The 17539-nt window shown below is 48.4% G+C and overlaps 1 protein-coding gene across 1 annotated transcript in view; it reads left to right on the top strand.

Annotated features, from left to right (window-relative positions):
• The window catches only part of CORO1C (coronin 1C), a 43212-nt gene that overhangs the window by 11733 nt on the left and 13940 nt on the right, over positions 1–17539 (top strand). Inside the window, exons 3-4 of the mRNA XM_019538826.1 lie at positions 8303–8425; positions 15255–15384. Of these exons, the coding sequence (XP_019394371.1) occupies positions 8303–8425; positions 15255–15384 (253 nt within the window). The remainder of the gene's footprint in view (positions 1–8302; positions 8426–15254; positions 15385–17539) is intronic.

Here is a 17539-nt window from a genome sequence, read left to right as displayed (position 1 = left end):
AAGCAAAAACAGCTCCTCTTCCTGAGCAATATGTCATCCTGCCCGTGGCATGTCGCTCCATCTCGCCATTCACCCGTGACATCTGTAAGTCATTTGCAATCTCGGCCCTTCGTAATCAGCTGTCCCAGAGCCTAATCCCTTCAGGGAAGATGGAGAAGGGCCTGTCGATCGGAACGACGCACGTGTGAAATAAAACCAGCGCTTACTGCTGTGACGGAGTCGCTGAGTCCTTCTGTCTCCCAGCCATTGAAACGGCGCTGATGGAGAGGTCGGAAGGAAAATGATTTATGACTTATTGAAGTTGGGTTACTATTCGAGGGGATCTTGGTACTTCCACTCTAAACCCTGCCTCTGGAAACATCTCTTTGAGGTTGAAACTTGGCACGTGAGGCTGAAGCCCAGGACAGAAGTTCTTCCCCAAGTTGTTGGGGTTTTTTTGCAAAGCTCTTGTCCAGCTGCATGTGTGTCCTTTGCATTTTAGTGGGAAGAGACCATAATTAAGGCAGTGCTTTTCATTCACATTTTGAAGAAGCTTAGGAGACTTGTAAAAACTCTCCCTTATTTGCATGTAGATGCTTTGTATAGAAGTGGTGACTAGAGCAAATCAGTGGAATAAAGCCTGGCAAATAAATGGAAAACCTGGCTTCTTGTGGTTTGGTGACAAATTGGCACGAGGGGAAACTGGCCTGGCTAGCTCGGGGAATGATTCCCAGCGGACTGGATTGCTTTCTGTCTGCCCTGCCTTCAGAGGGTATGCATGTGTTTATGACCATGCTGCTGCACTTGAAGCTGGGATCCTAGTCTACAACCTTGGGCATGTAACATTTACCTCCAAGCTGTAAAACCCAGATGCAAAATTGTGTTTTACGGAAGCAGCTTGAATTCAGCACACTTCTGTGATCTGCCCAGATTTACCTTTGCTCTTTCATCCTTCCGCTTCCCTTCCTGCATTTTTAACAGCCCCAAACTGGTTCGACCTGACTTGAAGCAACAAGTAGAATTGCATATGACTGCTTTTGGAGCCTGTGATCTTGGCTTGAGGGTCACCTGGGGAGGGATTTGCTTGGACAGTGCTGGAGTCCTTCCTTGGCTCACTTCCCCACGTATGACAGTACCGTGTTGCCTGAGCTCAGTGGTCTAGGTCCAGCTGCAGAACAGTTCTCTCTTCCCACCTACCTTGTCCCCCCGCCTTAATTCTCCAGCAGTGATAACTTTATAATGACGATCAGTAGCGGCTTCATCCAGAGGTCTCAGACTTCACAAATGTTCACCCTTGGGTCATGGGTGCTATACCGATGTCCTTGGATTAGATGCTAAGGCGGCGGGGGTGTCATCAGGGACATGTGGGGTTGGAGAGCCCACATCTCGAGCCCCCGGCTGCGAGCCCTGCACAAAACACTTGGCTCTCATTTCTTCCCAAGCTCCATTGAGACCATTTTTGGTGGGAGAGACAAGGGTCCAGCTTAAAAACCAGCTGAGATGGCCATTTTCAGTTTTAGCAAGGGGTGCAGGGGTTTTCTCCAGAACGCCGGAGCAGCAGTCGATTGTCTGCCGGGAGCTGAACGCCCAATTCACTGGAATGGGAGTTAGCAGTTTGTTTTGTCTAAATAGTCGGTGTGTGAAAGTAGCTGATTGTTACAGCTAATTTTGTGGAGGATTCTGGGGATTAACATGCATTTTCCAGTGCAAAACATCCCTGGAAACTACTGCGGTGATAGAGTCCATTGTCGTCAGCCCTTCTCTCTCCCCCTTCTCGGGTCAGCTGTGAGCACATGGCACGAACAATGAAGTCATCCAGCTGCTGCATTTCTCATCTCCCAGCGGGCATGGGATAAACCTCTTCTCTGAGCTATGCCAGGCTGAGGACTCCTGAAATGCTCTGAAGCATCCCGAGGGGTAGCGCCGACTTCCAGGGCAGCACCGACACGGCGGCGAAGCACTGCCTCTCTTGCAAACCACGCGTTGGTTTTGTGCACAGTTCCCGCTTTTTTTTCTCGCTGCCGTGAAACACCATGTGCACCGACAGGCTGCAGAAATAATGCACGATGCATCCAGCTGGCACATGGTAGTGCCTGTAGGTTTCTAGGGGACGCTAGGGATATCGATACAGCGGAAATAGGACTCGAGCATTTAGATACAAGTCTCTTTTTGTTCTCGCTGCAGTACATGACAATAGACATTTGGGGAGTAACAGCCCTCGTAAACTGGAGGATTAGCTATGGATGCCTTGGTTGGCTCACTGGGTGACTAATAGCCATTTGTCATGGTCGTGAATGAGCAGCGCAATTTCATTACATCCTCCCCATATTTTTTATCCTCGCAGCCTCGTGTGTGACCATCTGGTGTAGCCAGAAGCGGGCGTTCTGCAGCCACCACGGGCTTCCTCGTTGCAGCCGGAGTCTGCGGGCCTGGGTTTATTGCAGGGAGCGTGGGGATCAAGTCCAACCGCCTCTCTTGGGGGGCGGGAAAAAAAGAAGCAGTAGTGCACGGCTAAAGGAGAAATCAGATGGGGCAATTTGCATTTGAAACCCCTGTCTCTGTGCTCTAGCTTCCTTCCCCGAGCCCCTTCCTCGGGTTCGCATCGCAGAATTGCTGTGGCTCGTGCACTCTGATGCCGCTTCTCTATATTCAGCCATGATTTTACTGATCACAGCGCAAAGTTGGAGGAAGCAGCTGTTGTCCCCTCGCTCTTTAACCGTAATCCGCGAGCGGTCTCCTACGACAAGCGGCAGAGGCACAATGATGAAAGACATTGAATTGATCTCCTAACAGCCTCCGTTTTGGGAACTATTTTTCTCTGTTATTTATCCACCCCGCGAGACTTAAGGAAAGGCGTTTCCCTCCCATCAGCCAATAGCTTTTGCTTTAGGATGTGTGAAGCAGCAAAATGCCCTTATTTGGTAAAGTCAACTTGCTACCTGCTGTAGGACTTGAATATTGAGCATGTTGCTAACCTAAGCTGCTGCAGCCTGCTAAAAGCCTCCATCTTCTGATTTACCCTTTTGGGTTAACTTTCCTTATACGCTCACCGTGGACGAATATCCAGCAGAATACCACAAATTGTTACCACGAACTATATTGCTGGCCCTAAATGGTAATGGATTAGGAAAAGGATTTAGTTTCTTGTAGCAGGAGTGAACTAATTTTAAGTGGCATATCAACACTTGAGACTTACTGCAAATCCTTAACTAATTAAAAGATTACATTTAAAAAAAAAAAAAAAAAGGGCAAAAAAACTCCAAACTGCCGGGATTATGGCAGGCTGCAAACACGCTGATTTGGCATCTAAGATGCAAACTTTGCAGCAGGCTTGACTCGGACGTTGCTGCCAGACTTTATTTTTAATAGTGTTAGAAACTTTGAATGTGGTATTTTCAGTGGCTGTTCTCATGCCATGCTCCAAAATGACTGTTTCTAGCATCTTCACTTCTGCAATAATGACACGTTCTGTATTTAATTGATGTGTTCAACACTTTTTCATAGTGCTTTTCATGCATGCTGATTCCCCCTCTCAACTAATGGTAATTTCCCTATGGTGTCATTGGGAAGAATACTTGGTTTTCTCCAAATAGTGAGTCAACTGCAGGGCTGGGATTAAAGCGCAAGGGCTCCTTGTTCCCAGCCGGTGTTCGTTCTGCTTGATGCTGTCCCGTGTGGTCTTCCCATTTCTCCTTGGGTGGGAAGGAGATCCGCTCTTGTGCTCCAGACCAGTATGTCCACAAAAGCCCATCTCTTTTAACGATGATGCCCTCTTTGATAAACTGGTGGAGAAACCCCCCCGGCTCCACTTCAACTCACCTCTGCCCCAGCAGGCATTAGACTGTGTCCAAGGGCAAATCTCACTGCTGGTTTTAGGACCGTCTCTGGGAAGAGTGCTAAGAGTCGACCATTATAGTCTACTATTGTGGTCTCGTTATAGACGTGGTACAGAGACAGCCGGGGCTCACATAGCCCGCAGAGAGCAGAGCAGATGTGTGAAGTCGTTAAGTGGAGTTAAAACTGAGCCAGGCCCCTGTGTGAAGAGTGCTTTGGCAGGGGTGAAGCCCAAGTCTTTCCCCACCTGGACCCATACTTGACCCAAAACCGCTGGGAAGCACGCTGCAGGTGCGAATATGGCAATCCACACATTTTCTTTGAGGACGTTCCTATCTGGCCGCGAGGCTTCGTGATGCTCCTGCCCAGCTCACCTCCGTGCAGCGCGCAGTGGCTGGAGAGGGGATGTCCTGGGCTTGACTCGGGAGCGGGTAATGGGTTTTATTGTCCTGCAACCGCGCTGCTGGCTCTGTTGGGAGAGCAATACGGTCGGATCAAAAATGTTTTTGAAAAGGGAACAGAAATGTTTTTGAAAAGGGAACCACTCAATCGAATGTGTGTGTGGAAACAGTGCTCTGCACAGCTCTTCCTCTTTGCCGAGGGCTTAGGAAAAACCCTGTGATTTCCGATGTACTGTGAAAACAGGGTGTTTTTTGTTTGACCGCAGCTCATCAGCTTCACCAAAGTGATCAGGCCTCTTTTAGCTGCTTTTGGAGAGCGGCACAGCCGTTCGTACCATCAGCCCTCACGTGCCTCTACATGGGCCTGCGTGGTTATTTTTACCGGTCCTGTTTTGTCAGGACTCTGCAAGATTAGTCTTTTGGACAAACGATAGCTTCGCTATGCTTTGGGGTGCCAGGGGCCACTGCTTTCAATGTAAAGATTGGATGGCTGCGTGGCCAGCCACGGGAGCGCATGTCCCCTTGCGTTGGCAGATGTGCGAAGTCGTGCTTTCGAGAGCATGGCTTTTAGCCAGAATCCTTAGTAATAAGAAATTAAATTGCGTGCCGGTGCTGCTATGCAGGCGCGCGGCCTGGGAGCGCGGTCACTGGCCGGTGCCGTGCAAACACTGGATACCCGCATGTGTGCAAACATCCCGCATGCCGCTCGCCCTTTATCGCTCCCTGTCCCTTCACCTTCATAAAATGATATATCTGAGACCTCTCTCTTTCTCAGTTTGGGGCCAGCACACCCTGACTTAACACATCCGTATCCAAGCCTGATGTTGTCTCTGTTCTCCCATTAAAAGGGCTTTGTTTCCATGTTTGCCATCCTGACATCTTCCATGTGACAAATCTGCATGATTATAAATCATGCTCCTATACTGTTCACCTGGAACATGCTCCGGTGTACTTCAGATGTAAATGCAAAGTTGATCAGAAAGTCAGCAGAAGTGTTCGACTTGAGAGGAAGAAACCATGAAGTGCAGCAGCACTCTGGAAAAACCTTGCCCCAAACCATTCCCCTGTATCTCCAAGGCAACAGCTACTCTCTTTACATGAGAAGAAGGATTTGTGCTCTGGTTTTTCCTTCTGCCCCCTGCAAAGGTACCATAGATGATACTGCGCAAGATGGACTATTAACCCGAGTCCCAGTTTTCCACCCTCAGTCATTTCCGTGTTCACAAGTTCATTGAAGATGGTTTGCAAATTATTGCTGAGGTGGTCATTTTGGCAGTGGTAGAGTTGGGAATCGGGAGCATCTGCCGTATTTTGGGCTCCCAAGCTGTTTTGCCAAGTGGTAGCCAAGAAGAAAAGAAGGTGTCGGGAGTCGCTATGCTTGGGTTTGCTTGGCTGACCATAAGGACTTGTGTAAAATGAGTGTGTTTGAATCCTAAGTCACTATGCACAGGGCTGCTTTCAGACCACAGCACCGGATTGCACTAACGGTGCTTCAAGACGGTTATAAAAGCCCAGCTCCAATTTAGGCCATCAGAAACTTTCCAGGCAGTCTCTTTTTACCAGGGATCCTGGTTTTCTCTGCTTTAAAATATCCCCAATTTTGAGTTAAAAAAGTAACCCCAAAATCCACATTTCCATGATTAAAATGAAACATTGCTATATACATATGACATATATACATGACACCCCCCCCCCACACACACACACACATATATAGTGATGTTTCATTTTAATCATGGAAGCGTGGATTTTGGTTAAAAAAGTAATCCCAAAACTGGGGCTTTTTTTAAATCGGAGAAAACCAGGATCCCTGCTTATTACCCTAGGATGAGTTTGCTGTCACAATCACTCAGCTGGTTGAAGTCATGGTATTCTGGTGTCTTGATTAGGCAGGTGGGAAAAGTTTGCAATTTAATGCCTTAGTTCAAACTGGGTTTACCCGGCCCCTCTAAGAGAAGACTGTTAAAAGACCCAGAACTGCTTGGTCAAACAGGCACCAACATAATCTGCAGCTAATCCTTGTCATATCCTCTTAGGCTCAGAAAATAACTTTATGCCTTCCTTAAGAATGGTTATACTTATTCATTTACCTGTTTCAGTCTCATTCCTAACTACCCGTTCCTTTTGATTTAGCTCTTTATTTGGATTTGATTTGTCATGCAACTGGGAAAATGCAGCCCAGTGTTGAGAGAGACTAGACTGTGAGTAATTCATTTTTTAAGTTGATCAGTTCAATGTTTTAACCTGTTGCTATCTTTAACATTAGAGCATGCAAAACGACTTAAGTAGGCTTTAACTCTGAGCAACTTCAGGGCGTCTGGTTTGTGTCAAGTCTTTAATTTTAAAGAGTTTCAGAGGCAACTGGAGGGGATGTTGAAGCAACACAGTATTGTCTGTGAAGCCTAAATTTAGCCGTTTAGGAAATGGTTGCTGCTTGGTTTCGTAACGACATCAGCTCTTACTCCTTTACAACATCTCGGGGGGGGGGTTGTTTTTTCACTTGGCAGCTAGGTTGTAAGGTTGATAGTCCTCAGAAGCTAATTTCCAGCCCCGTTCTATGTAGGAAGCTTTGAGTTGCAATAGTTGGCTTCATGGTAATTAGGAGCAGACCTAAAGGTCAAGGAACGTTACCACCAAACTGCACAATTGAAACTCGGGCTGCTGCATCTGTGTCATCAGATCAATTCAGTTCAGATCCGGCCGTGAGACTTTCTTACCATTCTTCTTGCAGACATTTTCGCTTTTAAAAAAAAAAAAAAAAGAAGAATGGGGTCAGTTTAAAATCCTTCAGGTTTTAAAAAGAAAGAGTTGAAGGCGGTTTATGGTACTTTACCTTCACAAAACTCCCATGCATTTTGCCAGCACTCAAATATTTATATCCCTTGTTTCCGTGGGATAGACTTGAAAAGAGAGAATGGTGGGATGACTTGCAATCAAGGAAATCCATTTTTTTTCTTTCCTTTTCTTAATTTTTCACTTGCAGCAAGCTCCAGTGTTCCTTGTGCCGTTAGTATGTGAAAGCAGTCGGTCGACAGAGCGGTGGTTACAGCTGACAGTCACTTTACTGTTGAACCAGGAAGCAATTTGAATAATTGAACGAACTGTAAATTACTCAAATTCAGTCTCCTCGAATTCAGAAAAAAACCTCTGCAGGAGTTAGTTTTCTTTGAAGATTTATACTTATGACGGGCTTGATTTAGGCAAATGCTCTAGAAGTTTGCTACATCCATGGCAAACATGATTTGCATGTATTGTAGGTAGGCATGGAGGCTGTCTGTATAGTGGATCTTACCGCTGTCTTGGTCTTACCCTGGTACCCGGTAAAGCAGCATCACGGTCAGCGAGTCGGCTCACTGCAGAGGATGGCGGCTAGGCATTAGGGAGAGGATTAATGGGATTTGCAATCGTACTTCTTCCAGTAGAGGGGCAGGTGTATCATAGTGGGCTGGTGGGTCTGGAAGTCTGCATGTTTGTGGTCTGCTGCTTCTCTTCTGGGAAAAGAAGGCCTTGCTCTGCCTAGTTGCCTATCCAGCCTTTTCTACGAACAAGCTCAGTTCCCTTAAAATAAAAACACCCATCCAACCTGGGGGGGTCAGTGACCCAAACACTGGTCCATTTTGCCTGGAGTCATTGCTGGCCTCCACCAAAACCTTAGGGTGGCAAGATAGGAGCCATGCTACCCGCCTTGCTTTGCAGGGGATGTTGCTAAGGAAATGTTGCTGCTTGGCCTTCTCAAGCATGAGTGTGGCCTTGTTTGTCCAGAGCAGCTCCCAGTAAGACCAGTGGGCGCTGGGTGGCTATATACTGGTGAAAGCACAAATCCCCGTTGTTTCCTGCATGCGTGAGCACGCACATTTCAAATTCTGAGGTTCTCAGCGTTTAAGCGGGCCTGGGATCGTGCCAGATTAGTTTCCATTGTTCACATGTGAGATATGTAAAAGCAAGGCCTTAATGTACTGCAGGGTTTGGGAGGAAATGATGGAGAGCTGAGGACATGCTCTCCCTGATGCTGTGAAATGCCCTGCCGGGTGCATTGCCTGGGTTTGGTTTGCATATCACAGCTCTCTCTCTCTTTTTTCCCTTTTTAGACAGGTAGAATTGACAAGTCTTACCCAACGGTGTGCGGTCACACGGGACCGGTGCTGGACATAGACTGGTGTCCTCACAACGATCAAGTCATTGCCAGCGGCTCCGAGGACTGCACGGTCATGGTAAGTTTAGGCCATTGTATTGCAAAGCCCAAGATCTGGCCAGTTTTGGAAATTTCCCTTGTTTCTGTACTCTTCAAACAAAGGCTTTTGAGAGAGGGTGAGCGAGTTTTTATGGTACTGATGTTTCATTGTTCTCCGGAACAGCTCCATTACTGAGGCTTATTTCAGCGTAAAAGGTTGAGTGTACAGGTGACTTTCTGCTTTGGAAAACAGGTATATGCTTCCTGTGAAAATGTTCTATTTTTACGACCTGCTGGAAGGTCCTACCCAGCCATCAGGTGAAGGCTTTGGCTCCCAGGACTTTTGACAGCTGTGGGCATCCCGTATATATGAAGACAGTAGATAAAAGTCTGGTCCATGATTAAGCAATGAGAAAAACGTTTGGCGATGGCAGAATCCTGGAGGAAAGAAAGGTGTTTGACAGCCTCATCACAGCTGCGTGGTGGTGAGGTGAAGTCCCAAGAGAAAATTTCCTCTCTGGGTGTGGGTACGGATGCTTTGCTAGGCTAAAAAGAGAAGTCTGGGGCAAGAAGCACCAGGTCAAATAGCCTAGACTGAGCTTAGCAGTACTGCGTGATAGTTATGTATGATGTTCACCAAGTCGTTAGCTAGGAAGAAACCTGTATAAAGTCTTAAGTCCTGCCTGGAAACACAGTGGGGCAATGGGATTTTGCAGTCTCACACGCATCCGTTTAACTTCTTGCACTGCTCAAGAAGCTTAACCCTTTACAAGGACCTTATCTCTTCTTACTGTCCTGCTGGGGGGTCTGATTTGGTGTAATTACCTGGCCTTTCCCCACCCTTTATAACCACGGGAGTATCTGTTGCATTGCGTTTCTGGAAGGCTTCTCTCCCCTCCTGACCTCTGGAGCTGGTTGACGTCTCTGAGGGGTGAGGAGAAGGAAGAGAGCCAGATTAAGGGCTCCTACCCTATAGCTTCAACAGCGGAGCTGTGGGACCAGTGGAGTAAGGAAGGACAAGGCCACTTGGTTTTATTACTGCGGCAGCCCTAGTTTTAGGGGTGGTAGAGTTTTGTTTCCTACATCAACAGGATGTGTGCACATGTCAAAACCTAGAGAGAATCCAAATTTTGCAGCTGCCAGCCTTGATCCTGAATTCCTCCTGATGTTGATAACAGCGCGCTGAACAACATGTGGCCCTCAGCAGTGACAGGCGTCCAATTCAGGGCATGCTAACGCTGCAGAACAATTTTAAGTACATCCCCCCCTGTGCTGGTGTCACTTTGAAGAGTCTTCAGCTTCGTTTAGAAACTTCATGTTGAAACCTCGTTACGGGGAAAGTCAAGTGAATCCTAGAGCTTCCCTTCTTTTCATCCTACAAACACTGACGGTGATGGGGGCTTTCTTCCCCAGGGGCTTTGTTCAGGGACTGTACTGCCCGTGAGCTGTCTTGGAAGCCAGAGGCCATTAGCAGAATGTACCCTGTTCCCATTTAAAAAAGAGCAAACAAACTTGGGTTTGTGATGGTCCCCACGGAAGTGGACCAGTGTTATAGATTTCGTAGACGTTTGGGCTGGAAGGGACCTCGGAAGATCATCGAGTCCAGCCCCCCGCCCCAGGGGCTGGAAGTCAACTGGGGCCCAAGGATCCCAGTTATAAGAGAGAGATCCAGTGTTCTGCAGGACACTGCAATTGAGAGTGCATGTGGAGTGGGGCAGACGTGCTTGGGAACATGGACATCAGCAGAATGAGCAGAGCCAAAGCTGTTGCTGCTTTACAAGAGCAGAAAGAAGTCTCTAATTCAAGATGCTGCAGGAAACAGATTGGAAGGATCCAGAGGGATCCAGGAAGATCAACTGCGTGCGGTGGCGGCTTGCCCGTGTGAGACCTGCTAACAGGAGATGGTTGGCCTTCAAGCAAGTAAGGAAGTAGGGTAGTTTACACAGGGCCTTCAAGACTGACACCTGAATGGACAGGTGTATCTACTGTAGACTAAGTACCGTCATTGCAAATTGTAAATGGGTGTTGGTTTACACAGTTTCAGATGCAACTTACTTCTAATACTGATATCTGTGTAGGGAGATGTCAGGGTGAATTGTATCTGGTGTGGAGGTGTCTCAAAGAGAAGTGATGGAGAACCCCAAACCTCTTTTGACATTTTCAGCTAGGCAAGGTAGAGCTACAGTGAAGGGAACAAGCACGCGCTGGGTAGGATGATGCACTGTCCTAATGGATCTGTCTGTCGCTGACCGCTGTCTTGTCTGGGCCTAAGCAACTTAGCATCATGCTTTCTCCATTTGTCTTTGTTAAAGGTTGCAAACCTCCAGCTTCCTGAGACCCTTCCAAATGAGCGTTCAGGTATTATTTTTTAAAAAAAAAAAAGTGTAGTTGTTCATCAGCTCTGCACTCTTTGTGAGTAGCTGAGATGAAACAAGAAAACCATACCTGCTGCGATCAGGAGAATCACAGATTCGGCTCAAGAGCATCTGCTTTGCTTCTGAAAAATGTCATTTTTAATTATGGCCCATGAATTGGGGCTAAAAATGGTAGTCCAGTAAGGTACCCCAAGTCCCCGATGGATCTCCCACTGATGTTGGAGGCTGTTTTCAGGACATTCAAAGGGGGCAGAGGGGGTAGAAGCAAAGTACATTTCATTATCATTGAGCTTCAAAATGTTCTGGCCCAGATGGACAGTCCTGTTCCTGCTCTTTTTGTCATCGCTTTTGCTGTTTCTGTCTCTGTTCTCCCATTTTTTCTCTAGCAGTAACTACCAAGTATTACACTTCCTGGGGTCCCAGTGATAAAAATGGTCTTAATTAGGTAGTTAATGGCCTGTGAAGTGTTTTTAGACCTTTGTTAACAGCCTGTTGAGATTAACGGGGCTGAGGGTGCCTCCTTGAGCTATGTTTCGGGTTTTCTATGAGGTCAGTTGCAGTGTTTTATAGGGTAGATAAACTTTGCAACTGGGAGGGCTAGAAGCTTGTTCAAATAAAAGCTTAGATGCCGTTGACTCAGCAATTGCCCTGTGGGTGCTGGATAAACCTTGCTCAAGTCTGGTAGCAGCTCTGTAGTTTAGGCAGGCCACAGGGAGTCCTGCACTGGAGCCTGTGTTCGTTTAGCAGGTGATTTGCTTTATAATGCTTTAGGCGTTTGCCAAGCCCTTGTTGATCTTCAGTGGAAAAGGGATTGGAGGGTGAAGTTCAAGTGAAATGCATGAAGTGCGAGCTCAGGTATAAGCACGAGCATGTTCACATTTTTGAACATCTTTAGTCCAACTTGATCCCTGCAGCACCGCCTCCGTGACAGCAGCTCTGCCAGCCTGAGCGAACACACAACCTGAGTCTGTGCTTTGGGTCGAAAGAAGGAGAAAAGCAACAACAAAATCTCACGGCCGTCTCTGTTCTGCAGAAGCAGGGTCTTTAGGAGATTGGAGTAACCTGCTTCTTTTGTCTTTGCATGGAAAAAGCAGTGGCATTGGCACAGACCAGTTTGCTTCCCTGACATTGGAAAGCTGAGCTACTAGATGTCTTCCAAATCAGCCACGCAGCCAGTGAGAGGCTTGTCCGGATTAGACTGGCATCATTTAATCATGTGTAGTTCTGTGACTCTTCCAGAACTTAGCTGCAGGCTCCTCGGCGCGTGGGTCATGGGCTCCGACTGAGCGCATGTGTGCAGTCTGACTGAGGCCCTACGCCTTAATGATAGGAATATAAAGGACTATCCTTTCCTACCTAATTTCTCTGCTCTTTCACTGAAAAATGGGATGAGCAATCCTTGCGCCATCTCCATTGCTTTCGGCAAGGCCCCTTTTAGGATGCAGATTCATTGCGCCGCCTTTTGGATATTCCCTCTGAAGAATGATTTTCCTGTGCCAATAAATAAGGAACTAGTTAAATGTTCATGTTGTAGCCCCTTTTGAACAACTGCACTTCACTGCAGGGGGGGTTGTACTTTTTTTTTTTTTTTTTTAATTCAGCTGGAAATGGCTCTGAAAACAGGAATTCATGTCAGCACAAATGAGCAATGCTTTTACATAAAAGTGAGTGGCTGGTTTGTCAGCATGAAAATCAGCCCATGGAAGAGGACTTGATCGGGCAAAGAATTTAATAAACTCTTCATGTGCTGAATATTTCAAAAACTGACCTAGAGCCCTTGTAATGACTGGAAGCATCGGAGTGTCAATGGGTTTGGTTCTGTTACTGCTTTTATGGCCCTTACTGCTGTATCTGGACGCCTGAGATGCCCAAGAAAAGACTTGTTCGGATGCCCAAGGAGGCACGTGGCACGACAAAGGGCCTCTTGCGAGAGCGTGAGAGATTCTCCTCCTCCTCCAGATGTGGAAACGGAGGTGCCGAAAGGCAAAGTCATCTCCCCAAGGCGACGCAGTCATGGGTGGAGCTGGGACCTAGAACCTCAGGTCTTCAGAGACACTTCTTGGCTTCAGCCGCTGCGTATAAAGCCTCTTCCTAGGCTGTCAGCTAAAACCGTACATGATTATGAACATATCACCTCTAGTCCTGACTCACCAAGCTCCTCTCTGTGCTGTGTGGAGGGTACGAGCAGAGCCAGCTATCAACGTTCGGTAAGGGCGCAAAGGAAGTGGTGCTGCAAAATGGCAGAAGCATCCTTCCCCTAGGCGCTGAGCTGCAGCATGCCAGCTCATCACGGTTTCACTTCCTTTTACTGCAGGTGGTTTCAGAGGCTCTGACTCAGAAAATGGAGGCGGTAGAAATTGTTCCTGAGGTCAAAGAAATGGATCTTGCAAGGTCTCCTTTGCATCTGTTATTCTGGGTGATCAGCTAACTGGGCCCTGCATCCAGCGTGGAAGCTCCCTGGCTTCCCCCGTCTCTGACTTCATCCCATACTGATGAGATGCTGCACCCTGAAGAGGAACCCTGACCTTTTACTCTCCCTGGTTTTGCAGTACCAAGCAGGATTACAAGGCGGATCGTGTCTGTAATCTGCAGAGGATTACACTGATCTGCAGCTGCTGTGAAATGCAAGTGGCTTTTCCCCTTCCCAAGTTCCCCTTGTCTCAGCATTTGCCTGCCTATAGGTTTTTATTATTTATTTCCCTGGTATTTATGAGTGCAGGACCCCAGTGCATAGCTCCTTCTCGAGCTCCTCAGTGGTGGCAAATTATTTCTTTGCTGGAAGCCCTGCCTCACAGGTTTTTTTTTTCCCTCACAAAGTGACTGGAGGGGATGTAGAGTAGGGGTATCGGATGGTGCCAGAGCTCCAGTAGAGAGACATGGTCATGGCTAGAGAGCGTCTCTCGTCTTTCAGGTTCGAGTCTGGCCTAAGTCAATACAAAGGGGAAATTGTTTCTAGCTGATAGCTCTTCCACCGCTCCTGAATGGAGTAAGTTTGACCTTGATGACGGATATCTGCCTGAAGGATAGGCAGCTAGCTCGCTTGGCAGTATCCCCAGAATGACCAGAGCTGTGTTAGACCGTGAGACTGACCTGCTGTCTGTTCCCGGGTGGTGCATGAAGCATTTGGGGATTGTTGGTAGGAAAGGCCTTGCACAACATGACTGTAATCTGTGCAGATATATTGATTTTTGTATAGAAAAAACCAACCCCGCACTTAACGGTGAGATGCTAGAAGCAGCACCCCTGTTAAAACTGTCACTGGTTTTCTTCTGGTTCCCAAAGCTGACGGTGCAGAGCTGTCTCTCGACTGTAGCATGGCCAGGTGACTGGGCAGGCGAGGGCGATGGGCAGTGCTGGGGGGGTGCTCCTCTGTCTTACTGCACAGTGCTTTCCCTCTTGCTGCCTTTGCAGTCAGGAGGAAGCAATCGGGAGGCCTGGCATCCTCGGAGGGGGCGAAGGGGGTGGCGTACAGCCCCCTTGCTCTGTGAGGGGGAGAGATGGGGATTAGCACTGAAATCCGTGCTGCCCTCGCAGCGCGTCTGCGCATGCCCGCTTCATTTTCCAAAATCCACTTGAATTACAACTCGTACCAGCTGACAGAGGACCTGGCTCTGACGGTTCACTGTTGAGTATTATGGGAAGGATCTGATTCTTTCTGGGGGGAAAAAAATAAAACAAAAACCCAAACAATAGAAGGTGGAAACAATTTGCCGTTCTGCTGCCATCTATCGGTGTGTAGCTACCATCGCTTGGTGTTTTGTGTCTTTACTATATATAGGTCAGGTTGGATTCAGGAGTGGATGGCCAGCAGTGAGTCACTGTCCTGATTTGACATGAAGGACTCGAAGGAGCCTGATCTTTGGTGTTTGGGCTTTCCCTCCTTTGAATGGGACCTTCTCGCTGTGGGAAGAGACCTCTTGCCCTGCACGGATCCCACGAGGGGCTGGAAGGGAAGAAAGCCAGCAGTGCTGTCTGCATAGATGATGCCGGCGCACCTTTCTAAGCTTCAGTGTCAGCAACCCTTGCTTCCCGAATGAATCCACAACAGAAACCAGACTTCTAATTTGATGCTGAAACCAACGGGCAAAGCTGTTTAATCCACTCACAGCTGCTGTTGTTAAAAGTGGAAACCCAAACTCTGAAATGGCTGCTTGATCCTTCCCAGAGAGGACAGCTGCTGTTCAGAAATGCACCAGCTGGCTTAGAGGCACTTTTGAGATGCAAGACAATTTCTTTGAATCCCATGATCCAGGACAGTGCCTTTATTTAAAGGGAAGTGGTTGTCTCTTTGGGCAGGAGAAGGATGGAGATGTGAACTCTTAGCATGCCCATCCGCAGAGAGATGTACCAGGGGCTAGTGAATGGTTTCCCCCATCTCTGCTTTCTGGCCCAGTTCACAGGGGCCGGGTATTACCGATACCTCAAAGACAGAAGGAGTATGTATCCTAGAGGTGATGACTGTCCTATAACTCTTTTCCCCTCCCTCTTTGGCAGGTGTGGCAGATTCCAGAGAACGGCCTCACTCTCTCCTTGACGGAGCCCGTGGTGGTGTTAGAAGGCCATTCGAAAAGAGTTGGCATCGTGGCCTGGCATCCGACCGCACGCAACGTGCTGCTCAGTGCAGGTAGGAGGTGTCAGGGTGGTGAACGAGAGATTCTCCCGCACTTCCTTCCATGCCAGGTCGCTCTGAGCAGCGTTTCTGAGCCTCTGGCACCTGTTCCCTGGCACGGGGCGAGTCAGAGCAATGCCCGTGCAAGGAGTTTTGGCTCTGAGGCACAGCCCGGACTTGGAGCGATGCTGCATTTCCTCTGTGCATCAGGGTGTTGCCGACCGGCTGCTTTCTGCAGTGAGTGCTTTGCACCCCTGGGCAGTTATGTGAAGGAAGCTTAAAGCACTGCAGATTTTATTAATCGACCAGTACAAAGGCCGTTCCAGGTTCAGCTACTCAAGTTCCCCCAACATGCATGCATGCTTGCTTTTAACAACAGCTTAATGCATTTCTCCTTCCCGTTTTGGATTCTTACGGAAAGACGTTTCATGGTAACTAGTGATTATAGAGTAGGGCAGCGCTCTGTCGTTGGTACTGCAGAGAGATCATAAGCATGTGCCTCAGAGACCCCTTCCCTCTCTCCAGTCCCCTTGTTGCCAGCCTCCTCGTTAGCAAAAGCACTAGAAAGTTCCTAAAAGCAATTTCAGTCTTGACGTGGGGTCACTGTGTGAACAGTGGTGCTGGAAACCCTGTAGCGAGGTGGGTCTGCGGCAAGAGTTTGTCTAGCGCAGCTGTTTGGGAGAGCAGCGACTGCATGCTGGTGGGCACATCTGTTTCCAGGGTGGTCTTGCATCAAACTCTGGCTCTGAATGTGCCGCTGACCTGGTTTCACTCCCAGGTGGTCAGTGCTTGAGGTCCTGCCTCCAGGAGAGAACAACGCCGATTTAATTGAATCTGTGTAGCCCCTTGGGAAAGCTTTTCCTGTTTTGATTTGAAATGGTCTTACTGAATGGGTGCAACTTCTTTAAAGCAATCCTGCTGAGAGTCTCCATAAGAGACTAGATGAACAGTCTTGTGAATAATGTCTCCATAGCTCCTGGATTTGCTTTCCCCAAACTTGGTGTTTAGTATTTACTACCTTTTATTATCTCTGTCTATAAGGCGAGGTTCAGCTGCAGGTGTTTCTGGATGGGAGAATATGGTGGGGGGGTTGGGGGGCGTGTTTTGCTGTCCAGGATGTCCCTGGATGGCCCGTGGCAATGATTTCTTAACATGACCTGAGTCTGTACAAAGCTTTGGCTAGACTTAGGTCAGGACTTCTGTAATGGAAACGAACAGTTTTGACTGATTTTTTTCTTTTTTTTTTTCCCCCTGGGTCCCCTGTGTGCTATCTCTGCAGAGGCAGTCCTAACCAGAGTTTGTACTGAGAGTATTGGTAGGCCTTTGGGGCCCGGGGCTGGCTGGGTTTGACCCATATGATTGCTTGCATCGTGGGGTCTCGCTGAGGCCGCTTGTGTCTGATGGAGCTCTGTATCCCACAGCATCCTTGTAGTACAAAAGGTCGCCTTGCTTTTAGCTTTGGAAAGGTCCGGGTAGACTGGAGGGGATCGGGGAGAGGGATTGAGGGCCGTGGGTTTACAGGTCAAAAGCCGAGAGCACTGGCCAGACCAATTTGGAATATTTCTTCAGGGCAGAAACAGGTGTAACATTTGAAACACTCCAGAGGGCACGTGCGTCCGTCTGTCTGTCTGTCTCCCCATTTGGGGTGCTGTAGAAATGGCAAAAGCACTGCAAAAACAGCCCCGAAGGGCATGGGGGTTGTAGGTCTGTCCATAGCTGAAACATTTGCTGACAGCACCAAGTTGTGGGGCGAGGTGGGCACGCTGGAGGGGAGGGACAGACTCCAGCTGGATCCAGACAGGTCACAGGGGTGGGTGGATGAGAACAGGATGGGTTTCACCACTGACAAGTGAAAGTTGCTGTTCCTGGGGAGGAACAACCGGCACCATACCTACAGGTGGGGGAACTCCCCTCTTGTCAGCACGGAGGTGGAAAAGGATCTTGGAGTCGTGATTGATGCCAAGATGAACACGGGCCGGCAGTGTGGGGACGCTGTCAGGAAGGCCAGCCGCACCTTGTCGTGCATCCACAGATGCAGGGAGGCGATCCTCCCCCTGTATGCGGCACTGGTCAGGCCGCAGCGGGAGGACTGCGTCCAGGTCTGGGCGCCACACTTCAGGAGGGATGTGGACAGCATGGAGAGGGTCCAGAGGAGGCCACTCGCATGATC

Source organism: Crocodylus porosus, unplaced genomic scaffold (assembly GCF_001723895.1).
Source record: "Crocodylus porosus isolate Cpor-Errol unplaced genomic scaffold, CroPor_comp1, whole genome shotgun sequence".
Lineage (NCBI taxonomy): Eukaryota > Metazoa > Chordata > Crocodylia > Crocodylidae > Crocodylus > Crocodylus porosus.
Note: the sequence above shows the minus strand (reverse complement) of the source record. Positions and strands in the feature narration are given on the sequence as shown.